Source organism: Puntigrus tetrazona, chromosome 19, assembly GCF_018831695.1.
Source record: "Puntigrus tetrazona isolate hp1 chromosome 19, ASM1883169v1, whole genome shotgun sequence".
In the NCBI taxonomy this organism is placed as follows: Eukaryota; Metazoa; Chordata; class Actinopteri; order Cypriniformes; family Cyprinidae; genus Puntigrus; species Puntigrus tetrazona.
The window spans coordinates 13,490,597-13,516,635 of record NC_056717.1 but is presented as its reverse complement, the minus strand read 5'-3'; the positions used below and the strand labels follow the sequence as shown (position 1 = coordinate 13,516,635).

General features: G+C 39.7%; 5 protein-coding genes across 5 annotated transcripts; 1 reads left to right on the top strand and 4 right to left on the bottom strand.

The window, feature by feature from the left end:
- Nucleotides 1-197: 197 nt before the first annotated feature.
- klhl43 (kelch-like family member 43) lies at nt 198-6,818 on the top strand. Its single transcript, XM_043218074.1, has 6 exons — nt 198-351; nt 2,953-3,614; nt 3,723-4,069; nt 4,300-4,599; nt 4,768-4,943; nt 5,205-6,818. The coding sequence occupies exons 2-6, from the start codon at nt 3,200-3,202 to the stop codon at nt 5,959-5,961; spliced, it is 1,995 nt and encodes a 664-aa protein (XP_043074009.1). The 5' UTR covers nt 198-351; nt 2,953-3,199; the 3' UTR covers nt 5,962-6,818.
- A 338-nt stretch (nt 6,819-7,156) lies between these two features.
- Nucleotides 7,157-9,595, bottom strand: rpl11 (ribosomal protein L11). Its single transcript, XM_043218081.1, has 6 exons — nt 9,556-9,595; nt 8,822-8,972; nt 8,584-8,690; nt 8,324-8,455; nt 7,346-7,456; nt 7,157-7,243 (listed from the first exon to the last, which is right to left on the bottom strand). Exons 1-6 carry the CDS (start codon nt 9,559-9,561, stop codon nt 7,214-7,216), a joined length of 537 nt encoding a protein of 178 aa, XP_043074016.1. The 5' UTR covers nt 9,562-9,595; the 3' UTR covers nt 7,157-7,213.
- A 628-nt stretch (nt 9,596-10,223) lies between these two features.
- On the bottom strand, nt 10,224-13,323 carry LOC122323294 (cyclic GMP-AMP synthase). Its single transcript, XM_043217022.1, has 7 exons — nt 13,228-13,323; nt 12,781-12,875; nt 12,473-12,687; nt 11,811-12,039; nt 11,215-11,478; nt 11,021-11,120; nt 10,224-10,941 (listed from the first exon to the last, which is right to left on the bottom strand). The coding sequence occupies exons 2-7, from the start codon at nt 12,800-12,802 to the stop codon at nt 10,449-10,451; spliced, it is 1,323 nt and encodes a 440-aa protein (XP_043072957.1). The 5' UTR covers nt 12,803-12,875; nt 13,228-13,323; the 3' UTR covers nt 10,224-10,448.
- A 1,114-nt stretch (nt 13,324-14,437) lies between these two features.
- On the bottom strand, nt 14,438-18,361 carry LOC122323414 (elongation factor 1-alpha-like). The gene is made up of 8 exons (XM_043217228.1): nt 18,241-18,361; nt 17,356-17,511; nt 16,604-16,783; nt 16,220-16,516; nt 15,965-16,115; nt 15,173-15,429; nt 14,843-15,077; nt 14,438-14,754 (listed from the first exon to the last, which is right to left on the bottom strand). Exons 2-8 carry the CDS (start codon nt 17,497-17,499, stop codon nt 14,630-14,632), a joined length of 1,389 nt encoding a protein of 462 aa, XP_043073163.1. The 5' UTR covers nt 17,500-17,511; nt 18,241-18,361; the 3' UTR covers nt 14,438-14,629.
- Nucleotides 18,362-18,571: 210 nt separating this feature from the next.
- LOC122323413 (elongation factor 1-alpha) lies at nt 18,572-21,822 on the bottom strand. The gene is made up of 8 exons (XM_043217227.1): nt 21,666-21,822; nt 20,895-21,051; nt 20,361-20,540; nt 19,972-20,268; nt 19,725-19,875; nt 19,399-19,655; nt 19,083-19,317; nt 18,572-18,989 (listed from the first exon to the last, which is right to left on the bottom strand). Exons 2-8 carry the CDS (start codon nt 21,036-21,038, stop codon nt 18,865-18,867), a joined length of 1,389 nt encoding a protein of 462 aa, XP_043073162.1. The 5' UTR covers nt 21,039-21,051; nt 21,666-21,822; the 3' UTR covers nt 18,572-18,864.
- Nucleotides 21,823-26,039: the final 4,217 nt, after the last annotated feature.

Here is a 26,039-nt window from a genome sequence, read left to right as displayed (position 1 = left end):
GCCTTGGCTGTAAGAATAGCGCTCCCTCTGTGTGTCCTATCAGATTGGTGTTAGGAGGAGAAGCTGGATATGGACAGTGTTTTTTTGGGGAAGGGTGTATGGCTGTATATGGAGACGGTTGTGTAGGTGGGGTCGAGGACTGGTGGGATTGCGTTGCAGAGCTGTGGTTGGTTCATCTTTTCCACTAACTCCTGCCGCCAACAGATTTCTGACTGACAGACAGACAAACAGTGAGAGAGACAGACTATCAAGAGGAGAAAGAAAACAGTGTGGATTCAAGAACTAAAAGAAAGCGAATGAAAGAAGAACCAGGAAGAACAAAGAGGAGCGGAAGAGAGATATAAAGTAGAGGTAAAACATTTAGACTCTGCTTCTCTTTCTTTTGATGAACGCATAAGGACATAATAATACATTAACATTAAATTAGACACTGATGTGTGAACTTTTTAAACGCAACGGAGCATTGCTTACACTTCTAATGCATGAATGGGATTCAGCTTCTCCATGTAATTTAGAACATGGATTTACCTCAAGCCTGAATCATAAGCCATGCTTACTTCATATAGACATGTTTCCATTTAATGCGAGTTCACTGAAAACTAAACATCACTTTGGATACGCATCCCTGACGTCTCACAATCCAAACACAGACTCACAGAATTTCTTATCAAAGGCATCCCGCTGTAGTGGGGTGGTCTAAATTTAAACAGACCCCTGTCAGAGTCAGAAACAGAGACTGACATGAGGGTTGTTTCTCACTCTCTATAAATAACAAGCAGAGCGAGGAGCTTGTTGGAGGTTGGTACACAAATACTCAGTCGGATTTTCCACGACACTACAGCATTTTAGACTGAAGACAGCCAGCCAGGCCTTCAGCTTTTAGGAATGACGTGTGTAACAGCTGCTTCTTTCCCGTCTCATCTTACCCTCTCATCCTTTCTTATTATCTTTCCCTTTTTTTAAAGTAAAGAAATTTCCTTGTCCCACTGCTTACCTTTTCATACTGAGTGTTGTGTCTTTAGAGCATCAGATAGAAGAACATGAACCTATCGCTTTTCAGTTAACCTGAAAGGAACATCAGATCCATCTGGGTCATATGGTTGTATGATCATTACTGCAACTACTGCAAAACCTATATACAAATTATACAGTTATTGATTTTTTTTCCCCCAAGCATTTTTCCTCTCTGTGCTGTAAATAGAAGTAAATGTGCTGTGGTTTTGTGTGTGCATGTCATAGCTCATACAGGGCCAGCAGCTGCCAGGGTGTAATATAAGAGGTGACGGTCGTGTTAGTGCTTTATGGCTGACAATATGTTGCAACACTCCTGAAATCATTTAAACATCTGCAGAAAACTACAGCTCTGATACAAATGATAGTAAATGTCACAAAAGCGTGGCAGGCAGCATATATCTAAGGTGTCATCAAGAAAGCAAAATAATGCATCAAATGCTCTATTTTATCATTCTAATATACATATATGTATTTTTTATATTCATTTATATGTGGTAAGTCTTGCCATATTAGGGACAAACTAGGAACAAAAATATTATGACTGGGAAAAAACAACTGTGAAGATTGAAATGAGCACTGAAAAATTTGTACAATATACTAAAATAGTGTACAACAAAAAGGTTGAGTTTTGTAACATTTTAGCCTAAGCAAAACAAAATGTTGCCCATTTTATAAAAAAAACACATTATATAAGCTAAAAACATTATTACCTTTTGTTGTCATAAATCTTTGCTTTCTAAAGCATTGCATTGTCCAACATGTATATTTAAATCACTTAATAATTGCTTTTTGATGCTGTTATTATTTTTCCTTTTTAAATGAGACCCTTCATATTTTGAACACCTGTTGATTACACTCAAGCAGAAGCCCTTTGTGTATCTATGTCCCTGGTGAAAAAGGTTGTCATGGTAAATGGGCGGGTTCACTTTGCACGACTGAGTCATTCATCCATTTGCGCTTGATTGAGAACAACTGCATCTGAATATTGAGAACACTGATAAACATTTGTGTTGTGGCACAGATTTTAAGGTGAGATGGGGGTGATAGAGGGGGCAGGAAGGGAATGATGACAGTGTGAGGGTAATTTAAGCAGCACAGCCCCTGTCATTCTTCCTATGTGGCCTTAGAATATTTTTAGAAGAGATGTAAGCGCACCTGTCTATCACAGTCCAATCATACTTGTTTATTTGTTTGTCTATGAGGGCTCTGCTTTGTTCTGGTTTTGCACGCATAACAGAACAATCTTCTTTCTGAAACAATACAAACTTTCTGTGATTACAAACAACCTGGGCAAAAGTCATAATTCTGCTCATGTATTTGCTGTGATCTATAATAAACTATGTGGCTAAATATTTGAGTCTGGTAGTGTGCATGTATATTTAACTATAATAACTGCCAAATGGGTGGGGATTACTGATATAAGAATAAACACACATTCTCTAAGACGTGCTGAATTCTATAATACGAGTCAGATGCCAATGCAAATGTACATTACATACTTTAGAACAATTAGTAACAAAACTGCATATAATGTCTTGAAACATGCCCTGCTATATGCCATAAATCTATGAAATGTTAAAAAAAATAAATAAATAAAAAACATTTTATATATATTACAAGGTTTTCAGGCACTTATATCAACAGAGAGATTATGGAATATACTTTATAATTTTCTTTCAATTTGGAATGCAAAAATTTGCATGTTACTTGTAAGCTACTCAGCCTGCTTATAATAAATTATAACCGTGGTCAGTGGCTATCCTTTTTGGAAACTCCCCTACGAGACCACATGCACTTGTCAATCAGTCTTATATCCTCCCACTGTAACAGAGTAAGATGAGATCAAGTGTAAACTCATTCATGTTGACCATAATATTCTAAAGCATATGATATTTATTGAACTTATACTTACTATATGTTAATTGTGTTTTTTTTCAGGTGGTGTGCACTGGCACGGATCAATCGCCCTCCTCCATTGTTAGTTTGCAAGTGTAGTGTGTCTGTCTGTCCATATAGCATCTTGGTTAATCAGTACTCTTGTGATACAGTAAAAGTGTCACACCTTAAAAATCAGTCTGTCAGTAAACAAAGATTTTTTGTTGCTATTGGGTTATTGTGACTGTCAACACAGAATCTGTTGACCTGACTGATAAAAAGCTATCACCTAACCAGCCTACACATCTCAATGGCTCCCAAGAAAAAGTCACCACGCCCTAAGAAGTCCATTCCTGAACAAACAACCGTTGAGAATGAAGTAGTTGTCCCTGAGCCCAGTGTTAAGAAGTTGGAGCTTCCTCTTAATGTTGAGCAGCTGAACCGGCTCAATGGGGTGCCCCTGCCACCCCCTGTGATTCGACCTGGGGAGAGAGGTTTTGGCCTGGGCAGTGAGCTCACCCGCCCCTTGCATGGATCTGCTCTGCTGGAGGAGCTGAGCCGGATGAGACAGGAACGATTCCTCACTGATATGGAAATGGCCTGCAAAACCAAGGCATTTGATGTCCACAAACTAGTAATTTCCTCAGTGAGCCAGTATCTTCGAGAAGTCCTGGCAAAGGACCCTGGACTCAAACGACTGGAACTCCCTACTCTCTCACCTCTCGGTAAGTCTTAAAAGATATAAACTAGCTCATATATGCATAAAACCATACATAAACCACCACTTAAAACACCATAACATGTACGAATGTATGAATTATTTTTATCCTCAGGACTTGCCAACGTGATTACGTTTGCTTACCTGGGCCGTGTACACATGTCCCTGTACACCATTGGCTGCACCGTGTCTGCAGCCAGCACCCTGCAAATCCCTCATCTTCTCCAGATGTGCATGGACTTCCTGATGTCCGAACTGAATGTCCACACTTGTGTGTATGTGTGGAACATCGGTGCTGCATATAGCCTAACGCCTGTCCGAGAGGCTGCCCGGCGCTACATTCTGGAGAATTTTACCCAGTTTTCTGAGACTACCCAATTCAACCAACTCACCCTGGAGCAGATCACATCTTTCCTGCAAGATGACAGCCTTTCTCTTCCTTCAGAGGTCACCACCTTTCAGGTCAGTGTAAGGAAAGATGGATAAAATTGCAGAAGAAATAGGGGTATCACAAAAGCTTAGGAAGTCCTATTTATACCATGGCCCTAAAGCTAAATATGTCTGCAAACACAGCACATACTGTAAAAAGAGATATCGTCGTGAGAAAGATATAAATATGTACACTATTTATAAAGTAGACTGAATTAGATACTAAACTTGAGCCACTCATTTAAAATTTTCTTGGAACCTAGATTGCAATGAAGTGGATAGACTTTGACCCAAAGAGGCAAGAACATGCTGCAGAACTGCTGACTCATGTGCGCTTTGAGACCATCCCTGCCAGTGAGCTGGTTAGTGAGATCCAGCCAGTGGCACGTATGATGCTAGATCCTCAGTGTCACCGTCTTCTGGTGGATGCCATGAACTACCATTTGCTGCCCTACCAGCAGAACACACTGCAATCACGCCGCACAAAGGTCCGCGGAAGCCAGAATGCTCTTCTAACCATTGGAGGTCGTCCTTCACTAACGGAGCGTGCCCTAAGTCGAGAGGTACAAACCTTTGGACAAAGTCCATTACATGTAAAATTCTTGATATCATTGGTTTCCAGTTCTACTCCTGGAAGAGCACCTTTCAGCAGAGTTTGCATCTGTCCTGCTACAACACACACAAATAATTTTTTATTTCCTTTTATTGCTCACTTGTTTTACTGTCCAAAGGTGCTTTGGAGAGATCCACGAGAGGGGACGGCTACATGGCGTCATCTTACTCAGCTGCCAGCCAAGAGTTTCAACCAGTGTGTGGCTGTGATGGATGGATTCTTGTATGTGGCAGGAGGAGAAGATCAGAATGATGCCAGAAACCAGGCTAAACATGCTGTTGGCACGCTTAGCAGGTATGCTATGAAAAATAATTTAGTCATCAGTAGACTCTGTCAAACAGACTAAAACTGGGGTCCAATCTTGCTTCTGGCTTCCCACCTTTCTATAATTAGAAACCTGATTAAACACAACTGAACTAGCTAATTAAAAGGTTTAGTATTACTAAGAACGTTCTTTGTCACTCTGCAAGAAGGTAGCCCTCTAGGAACAGGTTTGGATACCCTTAGTCTAAAATCTAATACACAGATTTGACCACATTACCTTCTGATCCTCAGATATGATCCTCGCTTCAACACTTGGCTACATCTTACCAGTATGCGCCAACGACGTACCCATTTCAGTTTGGTGGCCACTAGTGGGCGGCTATATGCCATTGGTGGCCGCAACACTGATGGCCTATTGGCCACTATTGAGAGCTACCAGCCCTCTACCAACACTTGGCAGCTTCGTACGCCAATGGATATGCCACGATGCTGCCACGCCAGTGCCGTTCTTCCATCAGGAGACATCCTGGTCACTGGTGGGTATGTTAACTGCGCTTACTCTCGCTCTGTCATTCGTTATAGCATTGACAGCGACACTTTGAGCGAGCAGGGAGAATTAGAAACACCTCGTGGCTGGCACTGCTCTGCAACAGCAGGTGGAAAGGTGTACGTAGTAGGAGGTAGCCAGCTTGGTCCCGGGGGAGTCCGCATTGATGTGATGACCATGGAGGTGTTCAACCCTGAGAGCAAGGAGTGGACCAGAGCTGCTACCCTGCCCCTGGGAGTGAGCACAGCTGGTATGTCTCCACTGGGAAATCACCTGTACCTGCTAGGTGGATGGAATGAAGCAGAGAAACGCTACAAGTCAGCAGTCCAACGCTATGACCCAGGCACTGACAGCTGGTCAACAGTGGAAGACCTGCCAGAACCAATAGTAGGAGTGTCCTGTTGTGCCCTTCCCTTACCACCACGGCACACATCCCGCAGACACCGGAACACACCTTCCCATGAAGATCAGAGTAGTGTGACACCGCATATCACTGCATGAAAATGAAAAGCTAGGGAAAGACAAAGAACAAGAAAGAAAGAGGGTGAAAAGAGATTGATGAGTATAGAAGACTGCAAGAGAGAGAGAGCGAGAGAGAGAGAGAGAGAGAGAGACATATAGGTGAAATGGAAATTTAGAGTAGAATGTAATGAACATGAAGGGAAAAGCACAAAAGTCTTTGATTTTTAAGTTTAGTTCTTAAAACCCCAAAGATGCATTAGGTATAGAGTTCAAAGAAAAGGTACTACCTAGGGCCCACTTACAAAGAATGTGAAAGGTACATTTCACAAGAGCCTATGCAGTGCAAGGAATTTAGTGAGGTATCTGCTTATGAGTTTCTGTGAACGAGTTTTAGAAATTGAGCCATACAGTTCTACTGAGAATACTACAATGGGATTATCACAATTTTTATTTAGTAGTACTGAATTAATATCAGTTTATTTATTTCTCACATTATTTATTGTTTTTTTTAAATCAGGTTTTCAGTTCCTTGTCTTAATAACCAAACCCAATACCTGCAAAAGTTGTTCAGTGATACATGCAAACAGGTCCGTCCCTCGGACACACAATTAAGCACCAATCCATTGATACTATCCACCAAAGAATGTGCTTAATATAACATTAACAAACATGATTCATAGTCTAGCTTTGAATTGGAAAATAAAAGAAGCCATTTTAGTTACATTTAAGGGTCTTTAATTTCGTATGTAGAGATCAAGACAACTATAATAGTTAAAAAAAAAAGTCAGCTGTAACAAAATGGAAATGAATGCATAACATCTAGCAAATTAAGAGAGCCTGGAATATACCTGGTACTAAATATCTGGAATTTCACTGAATAAAACAAACAAAACAAACTAACCTGTGTCTTTTTGCAATATTCACGGCATCACGATGCAGCCCTCAACTGTTAAAAAATGCCTTTAATTTGACACACTTCAAAAATAATTTATCACATAAAAGGTCCAGATTTTAAAAAGTGACACCCAAGGACACCAAAGCCGGCAAAAATAACTTTCTAAAATGTACCAGCTAAAATACAGTCGTTATTTCAGTTTTAAAATGACTTACGAAATAGTTTAACAAAAGGTCAATGAAGTATATGAAATGGCAACCATCACATGCCACATTAATACAAACTATGTGAAGTGGGTAACAAGTGTTGTACTTTACAAATAAAGACACATGGACAGCATCACATTTGGGCTTTTCTTTTATTTGTTTGTTACAAATTGGGAAAAACGGTGGTCCTTTACTTGCCAGGGAGGATGATGCCATCATACTGAAAAAAAAAAAAAAAAAAGCGTAAGCAAATTCAGGAATATAGATAATTTTCATACATTTGCTTAAATGAGACTTTTCAAAATTAGATATATTTAAACACCTTCTGTTGGAACCAGCGCATTGCCTCCTCTTTGCGGATACGGTGCTTGAAGCCGATGCGGCCCTGCTTCCTTTTTTTGTCAGCAATGCTGAAACCAGGTCTGCCAAGAACCTACAGTAAACAGAAATCATAGTTAACCTGTAATTTCATGGTTAAAAGATGTGATTGCTTTCATCTGCACCACAACTGACACATTAGTAAAATATATGTTAGAATAAAAGGATGATTCTACAATTTAGCATTGTGCAAGCTGCTTTTGAAGCCACCATAAAATATGGTCAACTGTAAACCTGTTACAACCATAATACAACAATATCTGTATGTTGCTCCAGAACCATTCTGCCACACAAGGGTGAAGAACTATATGAACCATTTTCACAGCTTGCCATGTCATGTTTTAACACTCACCAGCACCACAAAATCTTTATATTTAAACATAACTACATTTATATTATGTACAACAATATAATTTATAATACATTTATACTTTGCATTATATTAGCTTCATCAAAATTACCAATAAATGTGAGCAAATGACAATGCTAAATATTTCATGTAGTCTCCAAATCACAGCTATAGAAGTTTAACTTGACTTGAAGTTTGACTGAGAAACCTGGAAATGTGAAAAGTCTTACTTGGTGATGAAATATCAATAAGTTACAATTGTTACTGTTTTTAGCACTCTGTTCTGTGCTGTCAGTTCTAAAATCATTATACAACACCGCTTAGAGACTTACTGCTTTAAATCGCTTAAGAAAGCATATATAATATGTGTGTGTGTGTATATATATATATATATATATATATATATATATATATATACACACACACACACACCACCTCAATTTGCTTTTAAATGGATATTCAAGTATACTGACAAAATAACATAACTCCCTATACAACAGTAATAAGTAACAGTGTTCTACAGCTGTAATAAGTTTATGCACAAATGTGACTTTGTATCAAAATGCAACTCACCACATAAAAGTCCAAGCCGTAGATTCCAATGCTTGGGTCGTACTTGATGCCCAAATCAATGTGTTCCTGGATACCAAAGCCAAAGTTTCCTGTGTCTGAGAAGTTGTTCTTTCTCAACTCGTACTCACGCACCTGCACAAAAATAAATAAGTGCTTAAACACTGCGTCATACACAAACACTTAAAAGAAACCAATACACAGAATGAGAATCAAGCAGACCAAACACCAAGCAGTACATTTCCATAAACGACATTCCTCACCTTCAGTCCCTTCTCCAAGATTTCCTCAGCCTTGGCTCCACGGACAGTGCAGTGGACTGCAATCTTTTCATTTCTACGGATACCGAAGGATCGCACAGTGTAGCGGGCTGGTGGGAGACATTTGCTCTTAATGCACAGCACAACTTCACAAATAGCAATGAACATAAATCCACATACATAAGATATAACGGGTTGTAATGATTTACAACCACTAGCAAGAGACTGCAAGTCTACCTACCCTTGGAGAAGACAGGAGTCTGGCCTGTCAGCTGCTCCAGCACCTTAGCAGCACGGGTCAGTCTGTCACCGCTCTCACCCACACAGATGTTCAGGCACAGCTTGCGGATGCGCAGCTCCCTCATGGGGTTCTCCTTCTTCTCACCCTGGTCCTGTAAAAAGTGACATGCAGCCCATTAATTCACTGCCATTAAAACTGTTTCTTTACAAACCATACCAGCTGCCACAATCTCATACTAAAGATGTAACACATAAAAAACAACTTTTAAAAACGTATGCACTACATAAGAGACAAACTATAGTGAACCAATAGCTTCTGCTACATTGCCGGACCCATGACGACAAGAACATGCCCGGACATAACCACCATTTGAAAAGCTACTAGTATGACAATACAACGAATTACCAATATTTCACTTTATATACAACGGAGCTGTCGGTTATTCATCCGGACCCTGTCGTTTCCACAGAAATAGGACACAGGGAGTTTTGGAAGCACACAAGTAACTTTAAGCTAGTCAATGACGTGCCGTCTCGGCTCTACGGCACACTCTGAAGCTAACGACAATATCCGCCGCATCGACTCATTCTTACCACAAATACTGCCCTAATTCTTTATTTCACAGCGGCAGAGGCTGATACCCGTGTGCTTCACGTGAATATTGCATGCAGACAAGCTGATGTTTGTTGATTTTAACGATACTCCTTCATGATCACAATTTCTCTCGTACTCACCGCCATGTTTGATCACTAAGAAGAGGACGATATACTTCCGGCGCAGAGCATTTATGCTGCATTTTGAGTCCACAGAACTACACATACCAGCATGCTTTGCGTTGCGGAACGAACTTCCGGTAATATTTAACGACTCCAAAATCGAAGTCTAAGAGAAGATGTGATGTACGAGAAACTTATACTTTTGTAATATGAGGGAATATAAGTTGGTAAAAGGGAAAATATTTTTCATTAATAGGAATGAAGATAAAATTAGCCTTTCACTCGACTCAAAATAGGAAATTCGTTCTCCATAATATAAGGAAATATTAAACAGGATTATGTAGCCAAACCATTTGGTCAATGATTGAATGATGACATGGCTTTTATTAGGGAATAGTTTAATAAAAATGTATAAATAGCCAATTTCCAATTTAATCAGTTTCACTTTTATTAAATCCATTAGGATTTCCTCAAAAAGTTAGAAACGTTCACTCAAAAGTTTCTATAAACATTTACCAGAAATGACAAGTAACATTGAATTAAACATACAATTTTGATGTAGGCTGTAAAAAAATAGCATTTTCTTGTAAAACTTACTCAAGAAAATCCTTGTTTTATTTATATAAAATACTGAACTAGAAGAAGGTTGCAAGGAATAGGCCAACAGTCTTGAAACACACTGTATTGATATGATATCTTGTTTGTTGAGCTTTATTGAGCTGAACAATCAGTATGAAGAGTCATTCTACTTATCCCTTGTTTTCATTCCTGCCAAATGAAATATGGCACTATATTCTGACACAAAATAAAATGCATTTATAAAACCAGACTTTACATATAGTTCATTTATGCACATTAAACACCTCTCCACATCCGGAGAGGTTTCAAAAAATAAATAAATAAATCGTTATTCATTTTTTAAATAAACATCCGATTCCTACACACACGATAATAACTAATAAGCATACATATATGTGCTTAAAAAAACGTTCAGAGGCAACAATACTGTCCGTGCCACTGATTGGGTGAATCACAGCAGGAACGAGAGCAGATGTAGGACTTGGCGCCTTCAAGGCAGGAAGCCCCAATTCTCTTTGCTCCGTCAGAACATTGGCCAGAAATACAATAGCTCGCTTGGGAAATGCAGGTGGGGAGAAAAGATTATGTTCACGGACGAAGAAGTGAGGTAGTGAACCATTCATTGCGCATCGCTCAAAGTATCGAAAGACCTTCATGAAGGAGACGGACAGCTGGCCTGGAGACCAAAGGGAATCTTGCACTCTGTCTGAAAGGACGTGGAAGAAGGCTGTTTTTCCATGATAGGAACACAGAGACTCAAGCTCCTTGGGATACTGCTGCTTCAGTCCCTCAATCAGACACTTCAGAAGCCGCAAACAAAGTTTCCTGTAAGAAAGAAAAGGAAACCTTAAGGACATCATGACATTAATCTATAATAGCTGTGAAAAAGAGCATTTGTCCATACCGACAACACTTATTGGAATAACTTTCACAACACGTCTTCTTATTGCCGTGATACTGGATCATCTCTTTTTCAATGTGAGAGAAGGATATCCGCCAGCTCTCTGAAAACAAGTATTTCAAATATATAAATTCTTTACGCTAAAGAAAAGAAAGAAATGTTTTTGTAATGACTGAATATGTTTTGTGCCAGCGAACCTTTGGCATCATCTTTGAGGTTTCTTCCTTTGGGTCTCTTTGGGACAAAATACACAGGCTTACTCACTAACTGGCGACAATTTTTTTTTCCAAGCCAATTTTTTATATTAGGGCCTGCCCGTGCTGCTTGTGGCCAACCTTGTGGCACCTCAAGAGCAGGTACGATGTCCACAGACATCACATAATCGTCTTTCTCTTTTGCCTTAAATTCAAGGGTCACCGCTGGTGAATTAACCAGACTTCTGCGTATCACCCAACCTTCACCTGTGAACGGGTGGCACAACCTGTTAAAATCATACACTTACATGTAGACGTTATACACCTTATACACTACATTTCACCAAAAAGAGTTGTTTTTTTGTTGTTTGTTTTCTAGAGCAGTAAATCAATGATTTTTGAGAGACCATGTGACACTAAAGTAATGACTGCTAAAAAAAATCTCAATCCGCTTTTACTATATTTTGCATCAAATGTGTGCAGCCTTGGTTTGCATGAGAAACTTTCAAAAACATACAAATGCTACACCAAGTTTTTGTAGTGTATAAAAATCTGAACATGGTGTACATGGTGTTGAGAGACAGATCAGTAAAACACACCTTTAAAATGGTTGCTTATGAATTTGCGGACCAAGCGGTACATTTCTGCTTTGATTTTGGTTGCTGAGATGGTCCGGTCATCTTCTAGAAGAAAGTGCTGGATTTCGGTTCGTGTGGCTTTGGACAGCATTATCTTATAAAACAGTCCTTGATATTCATCCAGTTCTGATAGTACAAGCCTTGGGACTTTCAGTTTCAGCATAATGTCAAATTCATTGGGTTTGTTGATCTGTTGGTGATAAAATTAAAGTTTGTCATTCCATTATTCCAAGCATTCATCAATAATTTTAGTCAATCTTTGTTCTTTAAGATGTGGAAGATTATTTTGTTAAGATTGTGTTGAGATTTTTAAATAAGTCTTCAGTGCCTTCAAAAATTAATCTAATAAGCTTTTTTCGTGGAAACCATGATTTTTTCCAAGGTTCTTCAACAAAGTTTAACAGAACAGTGTTTATTTGAAATAGTTAAACATTTTAAAATCATTTGATCACTTTTGAATAATTTGTAACTTTATAATTGCCTTTACTGTCACTTCTCCTCAATTTAATATAAATCTCCAAACTTTTAAACAATAGTGTATATTGAAAACAGACAATATCTGATACAAACTTGAGCAACTCTGTTAATCTGACACTACTTGCTGATTTTTTTTACATTTTTACCTTCACCATCTCGTAATAGCTTCCACTGGTGAGAACTGAGATGTCCCTGAAGAAGGGCTGATCATCATTATTCTTCAGAAATTCCAGCAGGCTGTCGATCAGATGGTTGACTATCTTCACAGCATTCTGCTGGTCAAGCTTACGCAGCCGTAGATCTCGACCTCTCTGTCTGATCAAGCGGTCCAACTCAGGCGAAATGGAAGTATCATCTCCAACTTGATGATAACAGAAAAAAGTAAATTAATGCAAGTATACATAGATACAAACAATAACTCAAAGAGCAACCTAGTAAAGATCCTCCACATTACATGATCTCCTCTGACTTTCCATAATAGTGCTGTGAAAAACCGAAGGTCAGATATACAGTGCTCTTCAGATCCTCTGCCGTGAAGCTCAGTCCAGCCTAGAATTTGAATGTAGTATAAATGCAAATGAACTATGTATGGAAATGCACCAGGATTTACTTATCTTAAACATATCCAGAGTAATTGAGCAACTATTCGCTTTCAACACTTGCTGACATGTTTTGTTTTACAGACAATTGTGCAACACCTGAGAGCTTTATACCATTTTATTGCTTTCATTTAACGATATAAACGTAAATGGAACGCCAAAGCTTACAAAGGGAATAGAAAATAAAAGAAATTCTAAACTGATGAAAACATGCGGGATGTTTTGATGTATTTATATATGCATTTTGAACAGAAAAATGGTACAGCACTAATATTTAATGATACGTATGCATCCAGACTTACCCACTTCCTGGTCTAGAGAAAGCACTATTGACGCAGAAATACAGCACAAGTGTATATTGACTGTAAGCTCCTCCCTGCCACATCAGATGATCTTTCCCTTTACAGTAAAAAGTTCAGGGTGTGACTTTGTTTCGGTGAGGTAAAACTGAAACTTAAGGAACAGATCTTTGATGTTTACATGCTAGATCCTTGTTTGACAGCAGATATCTCTCGGGTGAAGTGTGTACAGATGTGCTTTATCGACTGAAACTAATGTCTTAATGTTCAAAGGCCTTAGACTTTTGTAATGTGCTGACCATAGAGTTTATGGTTCACCATTAGTTTATTTTTTATTGATGAAACTATTTAAATACGTTTGAATGGCTGTCATGCATATGTCTTTTGTCAAATGAAATGGCGATTAAGTTCTTTTTTTTTTTTTTTTTTTGATACTTTAAATTATACAACAGACTGTTAAATTAAAAACAGCTGGCTGAATCGCACTAAACAATAGAATGAAAAAATGTTTTTTTAACGATATAAACAATATCATAAAACAATACCTTTTAGTGCAGTATGTGTACATGACAGTGCTATTTTAGAATTATTTATATACTGTTATATACTAAATAATGGCATCAATGGTTCCATAAAGAACCTTTATCATCCATGGAACCTTTTCAGATTGCACTTTACCTGAAGGGGTGTGCCAGAAATCTCCTTCATATTCATGACGTATCATGTCATGATTCTGAATGTGCCATGCACACCTGTTTAGTACCACCTTCTCATTTTTTTAAAGATTCTTTACAGTGGTAAAAGGATCTTTTACTATAGAAATGGTCTTCACACTAAAAAAAATGGTTAAAAAAACTGTTCACTGAAAAGTTTGGGGAACCAAAAAAGGTTCTTCATGACATCCCTGTGAAACACGTACCTTTTGAAAAAAAGTGTATTTAACATTTTGAATAAGCTTTCATTTTTAATTGTCATTTTTATTCTTTTGCTTTGATTTATTTTAGTTTTAGTAATTTTAGTAGTTCAGCTAGTTTTCAGCAATATTTGTATTTTATTTTATTTCAGCTTTATTACTATTAGTGTTTGTTTTAGTAAACTGTAATTTTTGACTGTAACACTAGAAGATTCGTTCAGAAATTTATTTATGAATGCACTAACAATAAAACCCATTCATAATGCTTTGACTTTGACAAGAAAGAGTAATTACACAAACTAATGAATGATCATTGTTTATTTTTATATTCGTCTCCTAAGTGTTCAGAAATACATAGTTTCTTCCTTTCCTTCGGAAGCTTTTACGGTGGGTTTTGATCAGCATAAGCCAGTCCTTTAAAACCGTGCTCAGGTTCTGAGACATTGCAGTGTAGGATATCGATGAGGCTTGCTGGGTATCTGTCGGGATGATTCATTTGGTTTTGGCAGCCTTTTGAGCAGACTTGGTCACCTTGCCACCAGTGGAGGTTTTCTTGTCAACGGCCTTGATGACACCAACAGCGACGGTCTGCCTCATGTCACGCACAGCAAAGCGACCTGGAAAGTAGTAGAATGATAGTAAGGAGTTCAAATTAAAGCAGAACATTTGATTAATGTTCAAGGCAACATAAATTATGACACTTACCCAGTGGTGGGTACTGAGAGAAGCTCTCCACACACATAGGTTTGCCAGGGACCATAAGAATAATTGCAGCATCTCCAGATTTGAGAGCCTTGGGGTTGTCCTCAAGCTTCTTGCCAGAACGACGGTCGATCTTCTCCTTGAGCTCAGAAAACTTGCAGGCAATGTGAGCAGTGTGACAGTCCAGCACTGGGGCATAGCCCTGAGAGATCTGGCCAGGGTGGTTCAGGATGATGACCTGCGAGAAAGAGGTGTACACGATAAAGCACCTGACATGAAGGCGAAGATTACGCAGATCATTTATATCAAATATCATTTATATTTATATCAAACCTGAGCTGTGAAGTTGCCAGCCTCCTGAGGGGGGTCGTTCTTGCTGTCTCCAGCCACGTTACCACGGCGGATGTCCTTGACGGACACGTTCTTAACGTTGAAGCCAACGTTGTCACCAGGGAGAGCCTCTGCAAGAGACTCGTGGTGCATCTCAACAGACTTGACCTCAGTGGTCACGTTGGCAGGAGCAAAGGTCACAACCATACCAGCCTTCAGAGTTCCGGTCTCAACACGTCCAACAGGCACAGTTCCAATACCTGAAGGAAACACACAGAGAATGATGCTGGTTTCTCTTTAGAGAAAATGAGGCTGTGTTGTTATTTTTAATGAAAACTAAAACTAAAAGCAAACACTTCCATTCAGTGAAATGAAACTAAAATCAAACATACAAATACACTGTAATATTTGACAGTTATTTCTTTAAACCTACCTTTGTAAACTGTCTGCATTAAACATGAAAATGTGAGTTAGTGGATAAGGATTTTAAAATATGCCCATGGATTTTTAAGATTTTGTTCCCAGTTTTTTCAAAGACAACACAGTTATTGAGGGACCAAATGAAGAAAGAAATATCTTGATTTTTGATTAGTACAGCTTACGAAGCTTGCTTGTCTTATTTTAAAGTCTCTTTAGATTAAGACACCTCTTGGAAGTTTTTTTTTTGGACTGTTCACTATGGCAGCCTGAAATACAAAAACTGATGCAATAACATAGAGCAAAACTAAAAAAAACGAACTAAAAAACAAAAAGTGCAAATGCAACAAAAATTCTAGAATAACCCTGGTTGCTCACCTCCAATCTTATACACATCTTGCAAAGGCAGGCGGAGGGGCTTGTCGGTGGGGCGACTGGGTGGCAGGATGGAGTCCAGGGCCTCAAGAAGAGTAACACCGCTGGCAGCACCTTCCTTCCTCTCAATCTTCCATCCCTTGAACCAGCTCATCTATTAACCATAAGGAAAATGTAAAACAAAAAGCATAAACACTTGCAGTGATCGCAAACCCTAACAAAATCCTTCCAACCCAGGAAAAAGCAGCAGGTGCTTACGTTTGTGCTGGGCTCCAGCATGTTGTCGCCGTGCCATCCAGAAATGGGGACGAAGGCAACAGTGGCGGGGTTGTAGCCGATCTTCTTGATGTAGGCGCTGACTTCCTTGGTGATCTCCTCATAACGCTTCTGGCTGTAGGGGGGCTCGGTGGAGTCCATCTTGTTGACTCCAACGATAAGCTGTTTGACCCCCAGGGTGTAGGCAAGCAGGGCATGCTCACGGGTCTGTCCGTTCTTGGAGATACCAGCCTCAAACTCACCAACACCGGCAGCGACAATCAGCACGGCACAGTCAGCCTGGGAGGAGGAATGAATAAAATCACAACATGCATCAACAAAATCATTACACACAGCAATCTGTGACTGACATTACAAATGACCTACCTGAGAAGTACCAGTGATCATGTTCTTGATGAAGTCTCTGTGTCCAGGGGCATCAATGATTGTGACGTAGTACTTGCTGGTCTCGAATTTCCAGAGAGAAATGTCAATGGTGATACCACGCTCACGCTCGGCCTTCAGTTTGTCCAGCACCCAGGCGTACTTGAAGGAGCCCTTGCCCATCTTTAAGCAAAAAAAAAATTAATTTATGCTGGAGATGTTTGTGAGACCAATTGGACATAAGAACAATACATAAATAATTGATAGCTAGATAGATAGATAGATAGATAGATAGATAATTTTATTTTACAGTCTGGTTCCGCCTGTACATAATATGTACTTATTGTATTAATTACAATAACTAACTAGGTAATACCTAGGTATCAACCCTAAACCTCATGTAGTTACCTTATTACATAACTTTTTTGTACATGTAAGTACACACAGCCTACTGTAAAATAAATTGCAACAGATAGATAGTCTTCTACAAGCTATTTCCCTCTAATATCTTCTCAAACTTATAATCGATTTAATAATGGGACTGTTTTAATCATCATAATTCTCTATATTCGATCAACTGTATCGAAAAGAAGCAAGCATATATGCTCAGTCAGGACATTTTGAATCGATTGAGCCTAGTGAAACTAAACTGTAGATGTCGCTCACAACACACGGCGTTTAGAAAGACACGCCCAGAACAGACTGGTCATCGAGAGACATTAGTCATCGGAAGTCACCCGGCTGTGATGACGTACCTCAGCGGCTTCTTTCTCGAACTTCTCGATGGTTCTCTTATCGATGCCTCCACATTTGTAGATGAGATGTCCGGTGGTGGTGGACTTGCCAGAATCGACATGGCCGATAACCACGATGTTAATATGAGTCTTTTCCTTACCCATGTTGTAAATTTACTGTGGAAAGACATTGCGGGGTTTAGTTTAGCATGCATAAACATTATCCGGGGTCTAGCGGTCAAGACATTCAAGGAAATTCACAACGCGGCATTAAGCGGTCAAGCTCGCTCGCTCGGGCGCTGAACTAGATAAGGGGCGCGGGGTAATCTCTGCATCAACGCGCAGCGCCGGTGTTGCCACGTCAGTCTGCTATCATTTATATATTACGAGATTATAAAGTCGAGGATTGATACGGTTGCTAATTTTGGGGGGTGCTTCAAGAGCTTGGATTACACCGAAAACGGATTCAGTCGCAGCTGTTGAAACCCTGACGTACTAATATTATCTCCATAATGCATTACCTTTCTGGTGCTGAACTATAAAACCCGTATTTACGTTAAATTGTTCCTTTCCAATTTAATATTTTTTTAAAACAAGGTTTTTACAAGATCTGGCAACACCCACCCCTCCCTCTATTCACTTCGTGTCCTCCATGTTGAAGGACTGGAATGACAGGAACAGCCATGTTCTCCTCAGCTTTGCCAACAAGTTAGTATCTCTGCATGCGTCAAGTGAACTAGGGGGGGTAGTAGAGAAATCAAAAGAAACCTGGAGGTAAAATTCTGGACTGAATCCAACTATTGTGAAATCAAAATTAGCCTTGTGATTTTAAAAGGGCTTTTTCCCCTTAACAGCCTAGCAACAGTAGGATTAAGATTGAATAAAATAAGGCAGTAATAAACTTACCCGACTACAAGCAATACAGACAGCCCTGAGCAGACTGGAGAGAAAGGAACGAGTCACACTGCCCGTCTAAATTTATACGGGTTCAGACAGGGGTGGGATATAAAACACCTAGACCACATAGATACTGCTCCGATGAGGGGTACCATTGGTAGCTTTACTGTGCACTCACTACTTGCGATTGGAGGAGAAGACATCAGTAAAGTGGGCACACTATACAAGAAACCCGGCTGCAACACGTGTTAAACAGCTGCAAGGACCATGACAAATCATTCTGCAGTCGCTTACTCCCAGATCCCACCCAGTTCCCCCATTGATGACAAGACAGCGCAACTTCAATTTTTAATACCTTTATTAGTTTCTTATTCAGCAGCTTCTTTCCAAATTTTACTGTGGCAACAGGTGCAGTTCTAAACCTTTAAACACAAATTTAACTGAAAGAGGCACTATCAGTCAATAAATGGAGCCACACTTAAATCCAAGTTGGTTTCCTTTCCTGCGAAAACTTTTCCGATGGGTTTTAATCAGCATAAGCCAGTCCTTAAGTAGAGTGCCCAGGTTTAGAGAAATTCCAGGAGGTTGGGAAGAACATTCCACAACCTTTGGAACACCGTGATGAAGGGAAATTCACTTGGTCTTGGCAGCCTTCTGTGCAGACTTTGTGACCTTGCCGCTACCACCAACTTTCTTCTCAACGCTCTTGATGACACCAACAGCAACGGTCTGCCTCATGTCACGCACAGCAAAGCGACCTGTGGATGGCAATACATTAGTACAAAGCTACATTTGGGGTGGGGGGGTGATGGGTAAAGTTAAAAAAAAAAAAAAAAAAGCCACGAACGTACCAAGAGGGGGGTAGGTAGAGAAGCTCTCCACACACATAGGCTTGCCAGGGATCATCTCAACAATGGCAGCATCTCCAGATTTGAGAGCCTTGGGGTTGTCCTCAAGCTTCTTGCCAGAACGACGGTCGATCTTCTCCTTGAGCTCGGCAAACTTGCAGGCAATGTGAGCAGTGTGGCAGTCCAGCACTGGGGCATAGCCCTGAGAGATCTGGCCAGGGTGGTTCAGGATGATGACCTAAAGACAAAACCCAAATTAAATTTCTAATAGCCCTGAAACTCAAAATGACCAACCAAGATGATTGGAAAAGAGATTAACCTGAGCATTGAAACTGCCAGCCTCCTGAGGGGGGTCGTTCTTGCTGTCTCCAGCCACGTTACCACGGCGGATGTCCTTGACGGACACATTCTTAACGTTGAAGCCAACGTTGTCACCAGGAGTGGCCTCAGAGAGAGACTCGTGGTGCATCTCAACAGACTTGACCTCAGTGGTCACGTTGGCAGGAGCAAAGGTCACAACCATACCAGGCTTGAGGACACCAGTCTCCACACGACCCACGGGTACAGTTCCAATACCTGAGAAGTTAAAATTGTTAAAACCCAATTCGTGTTTGACTAACTTAAAATGGCTTGCGTTATACCAACCTCCAATTTTGTAGACATCCTGAAGTGGCAGACGGAGGGGCTTGTCGGTGGGACGGCTGGGAGGCAAAATGGCATCCAGGGCATCAAGAAGAGTAACACCATTAGCATTACCCTCCTTGCGCTCTATCTTCCATCCCTTGAACCAGCCCATCTGTTTTCAAAAACAAAACCCACAACTGTCAATCTCTGTGGTATGAAAGTATACTAAGAGGCATTCCACAAACAATAGACTTCTCCACAAACTTACATTTGTGCTGGGCTCCAGCATGTTGTCACCGTGCCATCCAGAAATGGGGACGAAGGCAACACTGGCGGGGTTGTAGCCGATCTTCTTGATGTAGGCGCTGACTTCCTTGGTGATTTCCTCAAAACGAGCCTGGCTGTAGGGGGGCTCAGTGGAGTCCATCTTGTTGACTCCAACAATAAGTTGTTTCACTCCCAGGGTGAAAGCCAGGAGGGCATGCTCACGGGTCTGTCCGTTCTTCGAGATACCAGCCTCAAACTCACCAACACCACCAGCAACAATCAGCACGGCACAGTCAGCCTGGGAGGGAAAAAAAAAAAAGCAGCCATGAAGTTAAACCTCACCCTACTACATTAGTCACAAAAGCGGTTGTGTGGGTGGAGTAATCATACCTGAGAAGTACCAGTGATCATGTTCTTGATGAAGTCTCTGTGTCCAGGGGCATCAATGATGGTGACATAGTACTTGCTTGTCTCGAATTTCCAGAGAGCAATGTCAATGGTGATACCACGCTCGCGCTCGGCCTTCAGTTTGTCCAGCACCCAGGCGTACTTGAAGGAGCCCTTGCCCATCTAAACATAAGGGGTAACAAAAAAAAAAAAAAAAAAAAGAAATTCATAATTTGGTTTTACATAATTCACTTAAAATTAGAAGTCACATGTAGTTTTGAAGTGTTAAACTGGAAACGGAACCGGTTTAAAGATTGAATGAGACCAGCGCACATGTTGCGAGGCCTACTGGGCGCCATTACGGAGTCTGCAACGTCATAGTGAAGTACCGCTTAAACTCCGCCCACTCCCACACCCAGCCGGCTTGAGCCCAGGAACGCGTGTTACCGCCGCCATTTTGGCTCGTTACTCCAAATTGTACCACAACCAATTCACACAAATTCACAAAACAGCAAATACAAGCGTTTAAACGCTCACCTCAGCAGCTTCCTTCTCGAACTTCTCGATGGTTCTCTTGTCGATTCCACCGCATTTGTAGATCAAATGTCCGGTGGTGGTGGACTTTCCGGAGTCGACGTGGCCAATAACCACGATGTTAATGTGGGTCTTTTCCTTTCCCATGATTGATTAGTTTCTGCATTTAAAAAAAGGGAGTGGAGTTAAAAAGAGACACGAGTGAAACAGACTTTTCAGCATTAAAACTTTTGAGCGGTGATTTCGTAACAAGCGATAAATGGCCCCGAGTTTGAACCGGCCTAGTTCACCATAAGGCGACTGCGACACGTGTTTCTTTAGCGTAGCGAGGTGTTAAGTTACATGAAAAAATCCAAAATGTCTGAAAGGAATCCATAAGGATGCGGACATCTGGCTCTACAGTCCGTGATAACAGTTGTTGGATGCGAGTATGCGTGGAAGCCTTTTAACAGGCCTGCGACTTGGTGCCTTTGTTCTTCTCTCGGTTCCCATTCTTTGAGAGATGGACGCACACGGAAAGAACGAAAAAAATTAAACTACCCCATCTCCCCTAATACACACACACTACTAGATAAGAAAGCCCCTTAAAAAACACAGTCAGCGACAAAACCACAGTTGAAAGCATAAGTGATGAGCACAAAGACTAACGAGACAACGCCGGAAAAAGAAGAAAAAAGGTGAATCCGAAAAAAACCCTTTAAAATTGTTTAAAAGTTATCAAAAATATGCTAATAAGCGTAAAACCAAGGCCTAACCAACAGAGAAAGTACTCACCAAGATTGAGAGATCACTTCTCAGCCGCTGCTCCCCTTTGCCAGGTAACAGAAAGAGGAAGAAAAACGGTTTGGTTGGAGAATTTATACACGGGAGGAGGACCGACTGGGCTGCAACCCCCCGCTTCCTCTCCCTCCCTGATCGACCCGCAAATCACACACAATCGAGCGAAATTCTCCCCGCCTCGACGAACTGCGTCACTACTTTGTTTCGCTGAGCATCTGGTTTGAATGCATGAAATAGTGTTTTTTACAAATATCTGAAAAAGGTTGCGACGAGTGTCTGAATGCGCACCGCACACAACCAGCCGACAAATCTACTAAATGGCACAAATAAGTAAAACTTCTTTACGTTAACGTTAGTATTCTAGAAATGTGTAATATTAGATGGTCACAAGATTCTCATCACACCTTTACATTTTTTTGCTCTCCTTATGATGAGTGGCGCCAATCATCACCGTGAACCTTAAAGTGCATTATTGAATTGAGTTTAAATTGAATCACTTCATCACATTTACTTTTTTAGACCAGTTCACATTTCATTCTCTGGTTTTGGTAGCTCAGACGTTTCATTTTATGCACAGGGAGCCTAAAATATTTGCTCATCTCGATTTTCTCATTTCTTTCTCATCTTTGTGCTTATTCTCACGATATTGGCGTCTTGTTCACATGCTTTTAGTCACAACAGTTGTAGAAGAACGTGAAGAAATCTGAATTTTCTTTAACGAAACAACCCCCCGGAGATGGTGTGATCAGCCCAGTCTGTATGTAAATCAGTCAGCAATTTACTACCAGCACAAGGTTGATAAGGACACTCAGGTCTGTTGTCTCTGATGCATCTTCTCCGCCCATCTATTCAGATTCAAATGAAATCAGATAGGACTATTTGCTGAACATTGACATTCAAACAATCCTATTTTGAAACATAAGCCCATGGGAGGCAGTGAAACTTTCGTAATTTCCATTAGTTTTTATGCATTCAGAGTTCTTTGTTTTTGGAGTGTTGGGAATCTTTAATTCCTCTCAGTGCCTTCAATGGCTTTCAATGCCATCTCCAATGCCTTACATTCCTCATATACTTATTTGAAAGAGCTGGCATCTCCCCCTGAACCTCCGATCAACTCTCTCTTCCTCTAGGTAACAGATGCTCAGTCGACAGCTGCTATTTTCAGCGCAGACACAGCCAGACGACATATACTGTGACAATCAGAGCAGCACGCAGTGGGGTCTAAAAGTCAGGGACCTCATTAAAATGTGTTTATTATTATTATTAAAAATGGTTATAAAGTAGGTTTTATGGTTTTTAAATGACCCAGCACGGACACTGACCATACAAATTACTTTTACAGATAGTCTGATGTTTTTGCTTCCACCGAAGCACAGTTCGCTCTCCGGCTTGTTCAACAATCACGCTGGTTAAAATGATCATCCAGTTTTACACAAACTTGTGGAGTTCATGCGGATCAGCATTGCTCCAGTCATTAAAGCAAAATGGGGACACTACAGACATAACAAAAAATATTTAAATAATAACAAATCATGCATATAACAGAATAGAGGTATTTCTACCACTGGTTACACAAAACTCATTTCACGATCTCCTTTATGAATAATGATTAAACAGAGATCAGTGGTATGGCTTGACTGGCTATTTAAATATAATATACTCAGAGATAATTAATTTAACAGTAGACTGTCATTGTCCGTAGTAGATGTGTTTCATGGAAGCAATGGTTTACATAGTCTATAAACATAAAATGACAAAAGACAAATTATGCACATTAATATTAATATGACACAATGCACCAGTTATACTACAAACAGAAAAACAATGGAATTTATTATAATTTTTGTCCACAGCGTGTCAAAAACAAGCACTGCACATTATAATAATAAAAATATGATGTTCTCAAAACATTTCTATTAATGTAAAAAAATTATTTCTGTACTGCTTTGTATACCAGACATTGCAATAGCTGTATATAATTTTGAAATAAGAAATATAAAATTAAAAAAGTTGGCTATCAACTTGAAGGTTGGCTATCAACTACATTTGTGACAAATAAATGTATGTAAATGTATTTGAAATACATTTATTTCATGCTAAGCATATAATGCATTTATTCATATATACACACACACACTTCAGGTGAACTTTAAATATTTAGCATTAAAAGTCTGATACTATCTTCATCAACAGTGACTTTAAAACACTTTTAAACACAAGTAGTTTGTCAAGTAAAGTTTAATTATAATTTTTATATTTTTATGTTAGTAAATGTTAATAGATTTGAACTACACTTAGCATAAAATAAATGTACTTTAAAAACAGTATCTTACTTTTTTATTGGGATAATCTAAACAAAAAAGACCGAACAACCCTGATTAAGTCAACAAAAACCTACAGACCAAGCAAACAATCAAACAACTCCTTTGAAAAGTCTCCTTAATCATTATCAAGGTCTTCTTTAACAGTAATACTAGAAAATCAAGGAAATAGAATTATGCAGTAAGCAAGAAGTCATATGACTGATATCAAAAAGAGATGCCACAGCATTTGAGAAAAAAACTGGCATGATTGTGCTATGTGAACTGCAGTGATTCCCACCTTTTTATTTTTCTTCACACACACACACACGCACGCACGCACCAAAGAAGATTACTATTCACAGCACAGCTGTCTAAAGTCCCACCCCAACATACAAACACACCTCAGCATATCCTGCCCTGCTTCGAACCATTTGTTTTTTGTATACTGTGGTGACTCTTGATCTGGTCTGGCCTGTTTACCAGGTTCATGTAGCGGTGCAATGCTAACAGGCTTAATATCTATTTGTCCAGATAAACTGCCATTTGGTTTCTATCTCAGGCACTCAACAAGTGTGGGGGAGGGCATGGGGAATGTGTGCCACGAATCAACGTCAATGCCTGGCATGAGTTCACTGTTGAGTCATGCAATACAGAAGGAAAGGCCTGAACTTTTCCCTCAAGGCTCAAACACAGAGCAGGCCTCATTGCAAGACAGCTTTGTATTAATGTTTACTTTTGAAACTTGCAACAATGCTGATATTTTGAATGCTCGTGCGCTAAATTAATAGATGGAAATGTAAAGGAAAAAACATTTTAATTATAGCAATGTTGTGCATCTTCAAAATTGCTAATTTGTTTTAAATCGGTTCTGAGCTTGGCTACATGATTTGACATTCAATTAAATAATTGTACTCTACTTCTAAAATGAAAACACTTAAAATACACATCTTTTAAACCTAAAATAACTGGCTCTTTAATAACAACAAAAACAGTTAAATTGAAATGTAGAAATCCTCCACCTCGCCCTCAAGTCAACAAACTTACACTTGCAAATCCCCTCCACGTGTTATGCATTTTTAAGGTGTAATGCAAATGGGTGGGGGTCAGGGATACTAACATCTGCATGTGTGAGAACCCCATGGGTCTGTCTCAGACCTTTGGTGCATATGCAAAGGTCCATGAATGAAAGGAAGCAAGTCCTATTCAGGTCACAACTGCTGAAAAACATGGTGCTTATAGTCAATACATAAACACACATATTATATATGTATATATATATGTATAGACAATGTACAGTATTATTAAACAATATAACTGGATATGACAGGGCAAGTTCATAGAGCAAATGCATTGCTCCTTTGAACAGCTAGTAAAACTGTAACACAAGAAAGGTTATTTTATTACTCCACCAGTCTTATTTTTGCCCTCATGGTATGCCGGACTGGACTAAAGATCGCTCATTATACACACACACACACACACACAAGATATGGAAAGGGTACATTTACAATGTCATGATAAGAACGATTACGGAAACCAACCTAAAATAATCAAACATTCGCTGTCCTATTGGTAGAAATCGATAGGTAGCAATACATTATTGACACAAAAGGTTAAAACGCCCTGTAAGGTTACACGACAATCTTCACGCTTACATCACTGACTCACATGTAAATAAGCACGTGACAGCTTGCCGCATTCAGTCAAGTACATCCGGGTCGTTTTCTCGACAGCGCTGAGGCAAGTTGAACGTCGTGGGTTATCTGACACAGGCAGTAACATTGTTCATATATCTGGTGGCCCTTGGCTGTTTCAGTTAGTACACAAATTTAAGATATATAACACGTGAACAAGCAATACTATCAATTTGAGAGGAATTCTAATAATTCAGTCATTTATTAACCATGTGATGCGCCATCTGCTGGCTGTTGTTTTGAGAAATAGATTTCCCAAAATGCCACAAGATGACTGTAATACCTTGAATGATGGAATTATCTACTCTGTAATCGCACACGTTTGATTAATAATCTGTTCATCCATATTAAAGAACCCACAAGTGCTGAAA

Coding starts and splice junctions, on each gene's coding strand:
- klhl43 (XM_043218074.1), top strand. CDS start 3,200: ATGGCTCCCAAGAAAAAGTCACCACGCCCTAAGAAGTCCATTCCTGAA. Junction 3,615..3,722: donor CCCTACTCTCTCACCTCTCG/GTAAGTCTTAAA, acceptor TTTTATCCTCAG/GACTTGCCAACGTGATTACG. Junction 4,944..5,204: donor GCTGTTGGCACGCTTAGCAG/GTATGCTATGAA, acceptor TCTGATCCTCAG/ATATGATCCTCGCTTCAACA.
- rpl11 (XM_043218081.1), bottom strand. Junction 8,691..8,821: donor GACTCCTGTCTTCTCCAAGG/GTAGGTAGACTT, acceptor GTCTCCCACCAG/CCCGCTACACTGTGCGATCC. Junction 8,456..8,583: donor TCTTGGAGAAGGGACTGAAG/GTGAGGAATGTC, acceptor ATTTTTGTGCAG/GTGCGTGAGTACGAGTTGAG.
- LOC122323294 (XM_043217022.1), bottom strand. CDS start 12,802: ATGGAAAGTCAGAGGAGATCAT. Junction 12,040..12,472: donor GCTATTACGAGATGGTGAAG/GTAAAAATGTAA, acceptor TATCACCAACAG/ATCAACAAACCCAATGAATT. Junction 11,121..11,214: donor CCTCAAAGATGATGCCAAAG/GTTCGCTGGCAC, acceptor ACTTGTTTTCAG/AGAGCTGGCGGATATCCTTC.
- LOC122323414 (XM_043217228.1), bottom strand. CDS start 17,499: ATGGGTAAGGAAAAGACTCATATTAACATCGTGGTTATCGGCCATGTC. Junction 16,517..16,603: donor TGATCACTGGTACTTCTCAG/GTAGGTCATTTG, acceptor TCCTCCTCCCAG/GCTGACTGTGCCGTGCTGAT. Junction 14,755..14,842: donor CTCTCAGTACCCACCACTGG/GTAAGTGTCATA, acceptor ACTACTTTCCAG/GTCGCTTTGCTGTGCGTGAC.
- LOC122323413 (XM_043217227.1), bottom strand. CDS start 21,038: ATGGGAAAGGAAAAGACCCACATTAACATCGTGGTTATTGGCCACGTC. Junction 19,656..19,724: donor GGATGTCTACAAAATTGGAG/GTTGGTATAACG, acceptor TTAACTTCTCAG/GTATTGGAACTGTACCCGTG. Junction 18,990..19,082: donor CTCTACCTACCCCCCTCTTG/GTACGTTCGTGG, acceptor TGCCATCCACAG/GTCGCTTTGCTGTGCGTGAC.